Source organism: Peromyscus leucopus, chromosome 8b (assembly GCF_004664715.2).
Source record: "Peromyscus leucopus breed LL Stock chromosome 8b, UCI_PerLeu_2.1, whole genome shotgun sequence".
Classification (NCBI taxonomy): Eukaryota; Metazoa; Chordata; class Mammalia; order Rodentia; family Cricetidae; genus Peromyscus; species Peromyscus leucopus.
In genome coordinates, this window is record NC_051086.1 from 97,782,628 (window position 1) to 97,794,996 (window position 12,369).

Genomic DNA, 12,369 nt, shown 5'->3' on the forward strand with positions numbered 1-12,369 from the left:
GTAGTATAGGCTTGCATTCTGGGTTCCCAATTTCGCAAGCGTTCTTTCTGGGTCCATCACCAGGAGTGGAAAACCACCAAGAGCTCCTATGGCAGAACAGGTGAGCATCAAGACAGGTGAAACAGGTGCCTTTAGGAAAAAGACAAGGCAGGGAAGACAGAGTTAAAGGAGAGGGAGAGTGAAGGAGACGGGGAAGGAGCCAGGGAAAGGCAAGAGTAGAAGGCTAAGCGAAGGGTTAGTGGGACTCTGGAAAAGAAGGGGTTAACCCGGGGCTCGCCCCCTTAGAAGTCTAGAGTAGAAGCTAACCGAAGGGTTAGTGGGACTCTGGAAAAGAAGGGGTTAACCCGGGGCTCGCCCCCTTAGAAGTCTAAGGGAGTTAGCGGCGGGAGGCGGGACTTGAGACCAGCGGCGGAAAACAACAGGCCACCTCCAGCACCGACACGGTTAAGAGGGTGGGCCCCGAGGAGAGCCACGTGTCGAAGCGCAAGGCTATTGGTTCTCCCGGAGTTGTTTGTGCGCGGCCATTGGAGACGTCAAGGCGCAGGGACAAGCCGATTGGCTAGGCGTTGGAGGTACAGCCAGGGCAGGGATAGGGAGGAGGCGGTCGAAGCGCTTCTCCCGGCCGAGCTGGGCCAAGCGGAGGGCCGGTGCCAGCTCCTCCAGCTCCGGGACAGCAGCGGGAGCCGAGCCGGAGCCGCGGGCGCCGTCGCCATGCGCTGGGTCCGGGCGCTGTTGAAGAATGCGTCCCTAGCAGGGGCGCCCAAGTACATCGAGCACTTCAGCAAGTTCTCTCCGTCCCCGCTGTCCATGAAGCAGTTTCTAGACTTTGGTACGGAGTCAGCGTAGGTGGGCACAGGGGGCGTTGGGCGCGGAGAAGGAGACCCTGGCAGTGACAGGGTAACGACCGAGGAAGAGGTTCTGGGTGGCAGGCGGGTTGGCTTGGGAGAGTGTGGACAGGAATGGGTAAACGGCTAGGCAAGCCTGGCTGCCCAGAAAGAGTTAAAGGGTGCCCCTTCACACTGTTATTAAGAATGGGGGCTCGGGGACAGCGTTGGGAGGAGTCATGGAGAGTTGGAGGCAGTGGGGGTATAGGACCCCATCCAGACGTGATAGAGCTAATGGGGGATCCTAACTACCGAGAGTGGGAGACCAGGAGTAAACAGGGGACATGCTGCTGGGACTGCCAGGGAGATCCAGTCATCTGGAAGGCCTGTGCTGTGCACAGGGTGGGGTACTTCTGAACTGAGCGAGGGAGAAATCCCGGGGCAGCTGGGAAGGGGGCCCTCTGAGTAGGAGGTGCTGACAGGAGGAGCAGCTCCCCTGACTGGTGAGCCTCCACCCCTGCAGCTGCCCACTGGGCAAGGACACTTGAAGATCAAATCTGTTCTGGCCTGGCAGCCGCTTCTAGCTGGGCAGAGCCCAAGTTACCATGAGGTAGTCAGGTGGCCTTCATCCTCCCATGGCTATCCCTGGGTTTCTGAAGATCACCCACTACCAGTGTTCTGGGGGTGGAGGTGGCTATGGGGCAGGAGAAAGCTGTGCCAGGTGGTGGATGGAGACATTGTGCGTCCCTCTCTGTCTACATGGCGTTCCCACGGTGCCAGCTGGTGATCAGGAGTGGGCCCAGGTCTTTCGAGAGTTGGCTTAGGTTACAGCTGCGTCACAGACAGGAAGACAGGGAGGTGGCAGACGAGATTTGGGCACCTGTTTTCCAGGAGGTGCCTTTGTGTCTCCCTGTTCTGTTGGAGTCTTGAGCTTTGCTTGTGTGGGAAATCCTTCAGGACTCACTCTAAAGCCCGAGCAAAGCGTCACAGTTGGAAGGGGCCTACAGGAGCCCAGCCCACCTGTATGGGGAAAACCGAGCCCCTCAAGGATGGTGGCATACCCTGGGTAACCGAAGCGCAGCCTGGTTTTGATCCTGGGTCTCCTGTCTCTAGGCTAACACTACTCATTCCTCCACTGCCTGTCCCTCTTGACCCTGGACCAAGGTCCCCATTTGCTTCACAGATGGTCATTAGACATGGCCAATTCTCCACTGGCATCCATCTGTTTCCTCAGCCTGGATGAGATGGGCTGCCTCAGGGTTGCCGTTGAGTTCCTACAGTCCTGGGGATCTAGGCACAGCACTCCAGGGAGGGAAGGATTGTTTAGGTACCTCTGCCCCCTGGACCAGTTCCCTGAAATCAGTGCCTACCTAGAGGGATGGACAGAAAAGTGAGGTGACTTAGGCCAGGGCAGTTCAGAATGAGCCCCAGGAACGTCTTGTCTCCCTGGTTAAAGAGATGGGGTTTTAGCTGGGGGTCAGGAGGGGATACCTCTCCTGAAGTGTCAAGCCGGGTGGTGGATTCTCTGGGGGGAAGGCTCAAACACTCCTGTGTTAGGACGGCTGCCTTACTGTGTGCCATGGATAGGTCACTTGGTCATTTCAGCCTGCCCAGCCTCCACGTGTGTGCCTGTTCCCATGCTTTACAGCTATTGACTGGCCCCTCTCTTACCCTCAGGATCCAGCAATGCCTGCGAGAAAACTTCCTTCACCTTCCTCCGGCAGGAGCTGCCCGTGCGCCTGGCCAACATCATGAAAGAGATTAACCTGCTGCCCGACCGAGTGCTGGGCACCCCCTCAGTGCAACTGGTGCAGAGCTGGTGAGGCCCTGCGCATGACGTCACCCCTCCATTATCACCATGTTCTTAGGTCAGAGGCTGAGACAGAGGCAAGGCACAGGGGCTCCAGGAGACTGGGGAGTTGCCCAGGATCACGTGGAAATCCTCAGCTTGAGCAGGGACAAAGGTCAAGTTCAGTCTGTGTCTCACCATCCTACTTTCTCTGGGAAGCTAGGGTCCATCCAAGGAAGTGCAGCTTTCTCAGTTAAGAGCAAAAGTCATGTTAATGTCAGCAATAACCCTTGGCCTGCTCCGGGAGCCCAAGCCCCTGTTTGCCCAGGTAACTTGGAGAAAACAAGAAACAAGAAGACGATGCAGTTATCCAAGTGGCAAGGCAGTTATCTAACTGTCTTGAGTATTGGGGAAGCACTCAGTTAAACACAGACAATACAGTCCCCGAAGAGTTCAAGGGCAGGGATCAAGTTTATTACAGGTAGCCGTAGGCACAGAACTCTGTCTGGAGTTGAGTAACTGGAGGTCACTAGTCAGTAACCTCACATGAAACATAAACAAAGGTGTGTCTGTTCCTGGGCATGTCCCTGGCTGGTCATCAATAGACTTTTGTGGCAACTGGACAGAAATCTAGTCTTCAGGATTTGCAACGCGGGATGACCAAGGTTTCCCTGGGACTTGGGACCTTGGGTCATACCTATGGACCCAACACTGTCCCATGTCTAAGCAAATGGCAGCTGACTGTGCAGCTCAGTGATAAAAACATGCCTTTTCCCAGCATGCCAAAGCCCTGGGTTGTCCCTCAGCAGCTGAGAAGCAGTTTGGGCCGCACCTAGTGGTGCAGGCCTATCATCCCAGCTCGAGGGCTGAGGTAGGACCATCATGATTTTAAGGTCAGCCTGAGGAATTTAGTGAGACCCTGTCTCAAAGTAAACAAAGGGCTGAGACTGTAGGTCAGTGGTAACGCAGTTGCCTGCTCTAGATGAGGCCCCATGCTGAAGTCTCAATATCACACACACACACACACACACACACACACACACACACACACACACGCAAAGACACAGCGGCAGTTTCCCACAAGGAGCCCGTGGTGTTCCTGGGAAATGAAATTCTGCCAAGACAGGGCAAACAAGGTACAGTACAAACATGTGGAGTGGTCGTGAGCAGGGAAGGCTAGGGCCCTTTTGTCTCTTGGTTGGTTGGTGTATGAAATGGCATTGATTATGACATCTCCCCTTGCAGAAGTGTCCATTTGGACGCTTGTAAAACACCAAAGTGTAGATGGAACACGTCCGCCATAACCCTCTCTCCTACCAGTCCCCGCCAGGGTGTTCTGCAGCTCTTTGGTGCTTTCCAGCATTGTGTGTGCACGTTGGTGTGCATCTCCCCGGCTTATTCTAGAGAGGTGGCCTCCAGTAAGGGACAGGGTTGTACACACAAGGCCAGGTATGTTTTAGGTGCACAGTGCATGCCGACGGAAGTCATGGGGAAAAGGGAGCAGGGTGGAGGCAGTGCCTGTTTTCCTAGTGGTCGGGAGGTTGGGGCAGGAGGATCGTAAGCTCAGGAGTTTAAGACCAGCCCAGGCAACAGAGTGAAACGTGTTTCAAAGCAAAACGAGTGGGAAAATTGAAATGGATACACAGAAGGACTTGGATTCTCCAAAGCTATAAAGAAGTGTGGGGGAGAGGGTGCTGTGACTGTAACTGAGAAGGTAAAGGGTGGGTGGAGGGCAGGGTTTGATTTTCAGGTGGCCCGGCTAGGTTGCCCATCACTGAGCCCTACACGGGGAGGTTCAGGACCGCTGAGCCAATCTGCGTGTCTTATCACAGGGTGGCCAAGCTGAGCTGTGGGGAGGAGACCGAAGGTACCATCTGTTCTCCCGGCCCTCCTCCAGTCTGTCCGGATGACTGGCTTGGCTGACTCACCAGCTGGTCTCTGACTTCAGGACAGGACTTCTCAGACCCCTCCCAAGACACTGTTCTGAGGCATTCAGGAAGGTGTGGAGGGCAGGAGGCGAGCAGGGGGCCGCTGGACCACCTGTGCCTCCTCTTCCTGAGTCTGTGAGACATCTTGGGGCTTAGCCTGACTTATTCTTCCCTCAAAGCTTGGAAGGAATGCCAGGACACAGCAGGAGGAGCAAAGTCAGAGAAAACACTTCCCCAGTGGATGGTTCAGCATATGGGAGCATGGCCAAGGGGGTTACCATGGTGAAACACCATGGCCCCAAGCAAGCTGGGAAGGAAAGGGTTTATTTGGTATACACGTCCACCTCATAGTCCATTAGTGAAGGAAGTCAGGACTAGCTGGCACCCCATGGCTTACTCAGCCTGCTTTCTTGTAGAACCCAGGACCACCAGCCCAGGGATGGCTCCACCGACAATGGGCTGGGCCCTCCTGCATCAACCACTAATTTGAAAAATGCCCTACACAGTCTCTACAATCCAGTGTTCTGGAGGCATTCTCTCAGTTGATGCTCCCTCCTCTCCAGTGACCCTGGTTTGTGTCAAGTTGACATCAAACTAGCCAGCGCACACAGCTAGAATTTGGACAGTACCAGCCACGGTCCATGCTTCTGGGCAGCCACCCCTGTAGGTCAAAGGTGATACTATGTCGGAAGTTTCAGAGGCAATGAAGACAAGGGGTATGCCAAGAAGTCAGCATACCTGGGGGCTTTGGAGCATCGGGGGCCATTCTAGATGCCGACGTAGATGGTCTGTAAGCTTCATGACTTCCCTGTCCATTCTGGATGCAGACGTAGATGGTCTGTAAGCTTCATGACTTCTCTGTCCATTCTGGATGCAGACGTAGATGGTCTGTAAGCTTCATGACTTCTCTGTCCATTCTGGATGCAGACGTAGATGGTCTGTAAGCTTCATGACTTCTAGGTCCATTCTAGATGCCGACGTAGATAGTCTGTAAGCTTCATGACTTCTAGGTCCATTCTAGATGCCGACGTAGATGGTCTGTAAGCTTTATGACTTTCCCTAGTGAGTAAGTCTCCTCACCGTCTCCAGATGAGAGATGGAGGCTCAGGAAGTGAGGAACCTTGGCTAAAGTCAGTTAGGGGAGTAGTGGTGGATTTGAACCCAGGTCGTGGGTTCTGGAGGCTGCATTTGGGAAGGGACAGGAGAAAGGCTTTGTATGGGGTTATGCCCTAGTTCGGTGATTTCCACATTCCATGCAAGCCTGTGGGAATGTAGGGCTCACCTACAGGAACGATACATCTCCTGGTCCTACCTACCTACGTGCTACCAGGGTCCAGAGAGGTGTCCCTTGGTTCCTCTCAGGAGGAAGACCACTTGACGAGGCTTGGACAGGTGGGGAGGCACCTCTAGGAACCACAGCCAGTGAGTCACCCCCCTGTCACTGAGCTTTGTAGAGTTGGAAGGAGTGCGTGGAGGGGGGTGATTCAGAGGGAGAGGGTGTGGGTGTGGTGTGGGTGTGTGGACATCACCCTCTCACCTGCCTCCCTGGTTTGCCCACAAAGTGTGTGGACCCCAGGCCCTGCCTGTGGATAGCCCCCCTCCCCCCCTACAGAAGCCAGTTAGCCCTTGTCCTGAGCAGACCAAGAGGTAGAAGACCCACCAACAGGAGCTGAGGCTGCAGGAAGCCAGCCAGCCTGTCCCTCCTGGCCCAGGCTAGGTTACTGATGAGTAGCCCCACAGGTAGTGATCCCCCAAGGCATTTTTTAAAAGCTAAATCCTGTGCCACCCTGAGGCTCCTGCTGTGAACCCCATTTTGCAGCTGGGCTGGTCCATCCCAGTGGCCTTCGGGAGCAGCCAGTGTCCAAGCCTGAGCCTGCTGCGCATTCACAGAGCGGCCCCGGGTGTGAGATACGTCCACCGTCTCCCTTCATGCCAATAGCCATCCTCCTCACGTGGCTGTGGCCGGGTTTACACCCTTGTCTCCGGCTGCTGTTGATGCTGGTCCACACCCACAGACACACACACTCTTTACACTTACACACTCGCTCCCTTGGCTCAGCCATCCCTCCACTCCCACACACTACTTGCAGGTGGCTGCACCCCCTCCTCTCTCCGCTGCTTGCCTCTCCCTTCAGGGGCCTGCGTTCCACTCCCTGGAGGGCTTTGTCTAGGGGGTGGGTGGGGGTGTCTCTGTGTTATCTTTGCAGGGAGGTTGGGAACACTAGATTTTACCAAAGAGGGCCTTCCCCTCCAGACCTGGACGCAGACTCTGCCTTTGGCCTGCCTCTCTGCCCTTCCCTGGCTCTGGAGAGGGGCTGGCTACCCAAGTGGCCCATCCCAATGTCTCTCTCTGGAGAATCCCGCTCTAGCCTAGGTAACATGGAAGGCCAAGGCCCATGGTACCTCAGGGCTAGACCAAGGGCCCTGAGCAAAATCCTCCCGTGTCCCCCCTGGGTCACAGGGCTACACCCAGCGCTGTTTGCCCGTGGAAGTGGCTCTTTGAGGGGCAGACAGACAGGGACGTGCGTCTCCACAGTGTCCCCACAGCAACTCCAACAGTTCTACCTTCGTCAATATGTCCGGCGCCCTTTGTCCCATGTCAGTGGCCCTGTAACCAGTTACATCTGTTCCCTTGGAAGTTCACTACGCAGCCCTGCGTGGGCTTGGAAACTGGGACCCTGTCCATTTCTACCTCCTGCCTCTGACCCTTCCGTCCCCGCCCACCTTGGATCCTGAGCAGGGGTCATGTGGCCCCACCTTCTAACTGTGCCCACCTCCTCTGTCCCCTTCCCTCTCCCACACGTTCACACTCGTGGCTTCTCTCCCAAGCCCCCTCTTCCTCAGAGCCCCTTCATCTAGTGATTAGAGGCCCTGTGTGGGCCTCCGAGCCCAGGTAGGCAGCCGTGGTCAGGTCCTAGCAGTAGCTCAGTGAAGGTCAGCTGTCACACCTCTCTAAGGAGACCGAGGTCCTCCTGATGTAGATGTGTGCTGTGGGTGGGGGTGAAGGCAGTCTGACAGGAAGCCGGTCTCTCTGTCCATCCTGTCCCCAGCTAGTGAGCCAGAAGAGCAGCTCCCACAGGTCTCGTGCTGGGAGGGACAGGGAGGAGCTCCAGACGGAGCCTGTTCCTGCCCCCAGTGCAGGCTGGCCTGCAGCTTGGCATGACTCGTAGCCTGCGGCACAGGCGGCAGTGGAGCTCAGTGAGTGTGCTCAGCCGGTGACAGGTGTTTGAGCCACCAGCATTCCGAATGCCCCCTCCCCACCCCCCCTACCCCCACCTCCCGGTGTGGTGGGAAGTAAGAAGAAGAGCTTCCACCTTCCTGGTGGAGAAACAAGCCCAGAGAAGTTCCGTTGCTTCCCCGGGGCCACGCTTGAACCCAGCGGAACCAGCTCTTCTCTGGTGTCGGTTGCGGGGTGCAGAGAAAAGGGCGTTCTGCACAGAAGAGCTTGAGTGGAGATCCAGAGCAGTGGCATCCCTGTAGGTGGCCGGAGTTCTAGAGACCCGTGAGGCCTTGCTGGATGCCTACCCAGCTGGGACACTGCTCGAGAGTTCATTCTTGCCTCCCTTTTTTGGGGGGTGGGGTGGGAGGACGTTTCAAAACAGGGTTTCTCTGTATAGTTTTTTGGTGCCTGTCCTGCATCTCTCTCTCTAGACCAGGCTGGCCTCGAACTCACAGAGATCCGCCTGACTCTGCCTCCCGAGTGCTGGGATTAAAGGCGTGTGCCGCCGCCGCAGCCGCCCAGCTCTTGCCTCCCTTCTTAGAGCCGAGTGCTTTGGAATAGGTCCTGACCTAGCGTCTCCTCTAGAGACACTGCCGGGCCTCAAGAGCTCTCTCTCCCTGACAGGGCTCCAGGTAGCCCCTCCCATCCTCAGGCCAGAAGTGTTTTTGTCATAGGGAACGGAGGGAGGCTGGTACTTTCACCTTTCCGGAACAAGCTACAGGCCGGGCATATCTGTAGGGGAAGCTAAGGTCATTCCTCAGTGGAGCCAGGGGTCAGTGGTATCAGATTGGCACCATCTGCTGCTGCAGGCAGACCCACCTCATACGTAGACGGCAGGGCCCACCCACACCTACCCTGCTCATTGGTGGTGCAGGGCAGAGTGAGCCTCCCGGGTCCCACCTAAGAACAGAGCTAGCCACACCTACTCACCTTTCTAAACTGGGGTTCCCTAGGCAGGTCCAGGTCACTGTGGGAGAGGCCTTTTGCCAGCTAGCTGCCAGATACACCTGTAGTCTATTAGACACCTTAGCGCCCTGTGGGAGGTGCCAGGATCTCAGTCTATAACAGTGCTCAGCAAGGCAGGTGGATATCTGAGCCCTCGGTTACTGTGGCCTTTGATACAGTTGGGCCTCAGTCCCTGTTCTATGCAGCCTCAAGGAGGGGGTGATTTCTTTGGAATAGGTCCTGGTTCCTCCTAAGGTTGCTGTTACAGGGTTCTGAAGCAAAGAAATGTGCTGTAAGGGAACTATCTGATGCAAGGTTTCCTTGTACAACTTGCTAGGTCGTCAGGGAGACCTAGAGTCGACGAAATGGGGTGTTGATTGTCAGTGGGTTCAGCTCTGTGTGCTACCTACTGTGGCATCTGAGGGGGTGGGAGGGAGCATTGTGTAGTCTCAGCTGAGCTCATGGCCCTTCTACCTTCACACAGGTATGTCCAGAGTCTGCTGGACATCATGGAATTCCTGGACAAGGACCCGGAGGATCACCGGACCCTAAGCCAGTGAGTGAGCGCCCTCCTCAGGGACAAGAAGACAGGTGCACGCAAGGACATCTTGGTCAGGGCCCCAAGGATGGAATGCCAGCCGGATGCAGGGAAAGGCCCCTACCTCCAGGGATACCCCAAGAAAGTGGGGGAGACAGGCTACTTCTGGGAAATCCAGGTCGGTGGGGAGAGAGGCAGACTCCAGTTATCAGTATGCCAAGCGGATGTGGGAACCCTGCCCTCAGGAACAGACCTTCAGAGGAACTGAGAGCTTTAGGTGTGAGCAGGAAGATGGATGGGCAGCTGGGAGAATGAGGATGGGCTTCAGGCGGGCGAGCACTGTGTCTCCGTGGGGCTGGGAAGAAGAGAAAATGAAGAAAGTGAAAGGAAGTTGAGAATAAAGGAGAGCCGGGGGTGCCCCCAAGCCTGAGACTGGATAGGGGCAAATGTCTGCCTTCTCGGAAGGTTCACGGATGCCCTGGTCACCATCCGGAACCGGCACAATGACGTGGTGCCCACCATGGCGCAGGGAGTGCTGGAGTACAAGGACACGTACGGCGATGACCCGGTCTCCAACCAGAACATTCAGTACTTCTTGGACCGCTTCTACCTCAGCCGCATCTCCATCCGCATGCTCATCAACCAGCACAGTGAGCTCTGGCGGCCTCGGAGAGGGCAAGGGGTGCGGGCAGAGCACGCCAAGGGGGGCACCTCCCCTGACAGGAAAGTGGGGGGGGCCCCACTTCAGCCACTATGCCCAGAGGCCTAAGTACCATTCAGGAACTGAAGAGTTTATGTCGGGTGTGGTAGCACATGCCTTTGATCCTAGCACCTGGGAGGCTGAGACAGAAGGATCCCATGTTTGAGGCCAAGCTTAGCTACATCATGAGACTTTATCTCAAAAAAAAAAAAAAACCCTTAAATAAATAAAAATAAGCCAGGCAGTGGTGGCGCATGCCTTTAATTCCCAGCACTTGGGAGGCAGAGGTAGGTGGATCTCTGAGTTTGAGGCCAGCCTGGTCTACAGAGGAGTTCCAGGACAGCCAGGACTACACAGAGAAACCCTGTCTCAGAAAAAAAAGAAGTACACTTAACAGGGTGTGCTGTGGGAGAAAGAAGCCTTTGGAAGGGCTGCTGCAGGGCGCAGAGGCTCTGGAAGGCCTGACCTGGGGAGAAGACAGGACTTTGGGGGCGTGGTTAGCACGGGCGTACAGAGCGCTTGCTTACAGGTGAGGTGAAGGGTGGGACGTTTAGGGAGACAGAGGCCTAGGCCCCGTGAACTAGCCAGCAACACCCTTCCTTCTCTCTGCCCACAGCCCTCATCTTTGATGGGAGTACCAACCCAGCTCACCCCAAACACATTGGCAGCATTGACCCCAACTGCAGTGTGTCTGATGTGGTGAAAGGTGAGCCCCCCCACCATAGGTCTGGCCCATAAAGGAGGTCCAGGGAGCCCTCCCAGATTATCTGGCCAAAGGGTGACCCATTCCCAGTGAGGTGGGGGCATGTCCCCATGGGTTCATGTTGGTGATGCCCAATGTTCGTGCATGCTGGTCAGCCACCCATAACCTGAGTGGTTCCCTCTCCTCTCAGATGCCTATGACATGGCCAAGCTCCTGTGCGACAAGTATTATATGGCTTCACCTGACCTAGAGATCCAGGAAGTTAATGGTAAACAAATGAGGCTCTGTGTGCGTGTGCGTGCGTGCGTGCGTGCGTGCGTGCGTGCGTGTGTGTGTGTGTGTGTGTGTGTATGTGTGTATTTCAGAGCACTAGGGACAGGCCAGAATAGGGGAGCTGGGTGGAGGGTCGGGTTCCCCTAGAGGGGAGCTGTTCTGTGTTATTAATTTGTTGGATAACTGCTTATTATTCGGCACTTGCAGCATGTAAAAAAGGCAGGCAAGCTCTTGCTCTCACAGAGCTTACATTCTTGGTGCTGGGGAGATTGGGACCTGTGACGGTTAACCACTGAGCATGTAAATACAGCAGCTAATTTCCAAGCCTTGTAACTGACAGGCTGATGTCCTTGTCCTTGTAAGTGAACAAGGACATGATGTGGGGTCAGAGGACAAAGGCCAGGGAGAGTGATGTGTGATGGGATACCTCCCCGGAACACAATGGCTTAATTAAGAGATGCCTGGGTGGCCAGCCCGAGGTGGAGCCAGAACCCCCTCCCAGGAAGCTGGGCAAAGCAGGACTGGACTTGTACCTTCCAAGGGTTGCTAGCTGCGGCAGCTTGGAAGGCACACAGCCACGTGTCAGCTACAGCTGTGGGGAGAGGGGGGGAGGTCTGCTCTGCAGGAAGGAGGGCCGCAGGGTCACACTGTAGATAAGATTGTGGAGGGTTACCTTGCGGTGTGCTCCTGTCCTTGGTCTTGATTCCCACAGCGACCAACGCCAACCAGCCCATTCACATGGTCTACGTCCCTTCCCACCTCTACCACATGCTCTTCGAGCTCTTCAAGGTAAGAAGGCTGCCCTCCTCAGGGGAGGCGGGGAGGGTCGGCCCTTGGCCCTCAGCTTTGGCAGCGCGCGTCCCTTACTGTGCCCTCCATCCCCTCCCCAGAATGCCATGCGGGCCACTGTGGAAAGCCATGAGTCCAGCCTCACTCTCCCCCCTATCAAGATTATGGTGGCCTTGGGTGAAGAAGATCTGTCCATCAAAGTATGTGGCCCTTGACTCGACCTCGGGAGGTCACAGGGATGGGGGTGAGGAGTAGAGACCATAACCCTGGAGGGTTATCTCACTGGTCCCCTGTCTCCTAGATGAGTGACCGAGGTGGGGGTGTCCCCTTGAGGAAGATTGAGAGGCTCTTCAGCTACATGTACTCCACAGCCCCCACACCCCAGCCCGGCACTGGGGGTACCCCGCTGGTGAGATGGCTTCCTCCAGTCCCCCTGGATCCTGCTTCCTTAACTCCCAAGCACCCTCCACCCTCCCCCATGGCTGGGTGGTGATGGTCTCCCGTCCCGAATCTGGTCGCCCCATCTCTCTGCTGCTTGATGAAAGCCCCCAGCCTGCTGATCATCTGCCCGTCGCCGATCTGTTACTCTTCCTCGGTGCTCTCTCTTGCCTCTTTCTCCGCTTCATTGAATCGCCAGCACCTCTGTCCCACCTCCCGTGG

General features: G+C 56.1%; 1 protein-coding gene across 2 annotated transcripts in view; it reads left to right on the plus strand.

The window, feature by feature from the left end:
• Positions 1 to 12,369, plus strand: part of Pdk2 (pyruvate dehydrogenase kinase 2) — a 14,296-nt gene continuing 1,927 nt past the window's right edge. Inside the window, exons 1-9 of one of the 2 annotated variants that reach the window (XM_028868984.2) lie at positions 1 to 100; positions 2,502 to 2,643; positions 9,191 to 9,262; positions 9,710 to 9,894; positions 10,561 to 10,650; positions 10,838 to 10,915; positions 11,633 to 11,709; positions 11,811 to 11,909; positions 12,011 to 12,118. In XM_028868984.2, the coding sequence (XP_028724817.1) occupies positions 2,576 to 2,643; positions 9,191 to 9,262; positions 9,710 to 9,894; positions 10,561 to 10,650; positions 10,838 to 10,915; positions 11,633 to 11,709; positions 11,811 to 11,909; positions 12,011 to 12,118 (777 nt within the window). In that variant the 5' untranslated portion in view covers positions 1 to 100; positions 2,502 to 2,575. Of the gene's footprint in view, positions 101 to 574; positions 830 to 2,501; positions 2,644 to 9,190; positions 9,263 to 9,709; positions 9,895 to 10,560; positions 10,651 to 10,837; positions 10,916 to 11,632; positions 11,710 to 11,810; positions 11,910 to 12,010; positions 12,119 to 12,369 lie in introns of those variants that run through there. The other variant, XM_028868985.2, reaches the window with a different exon arrangement.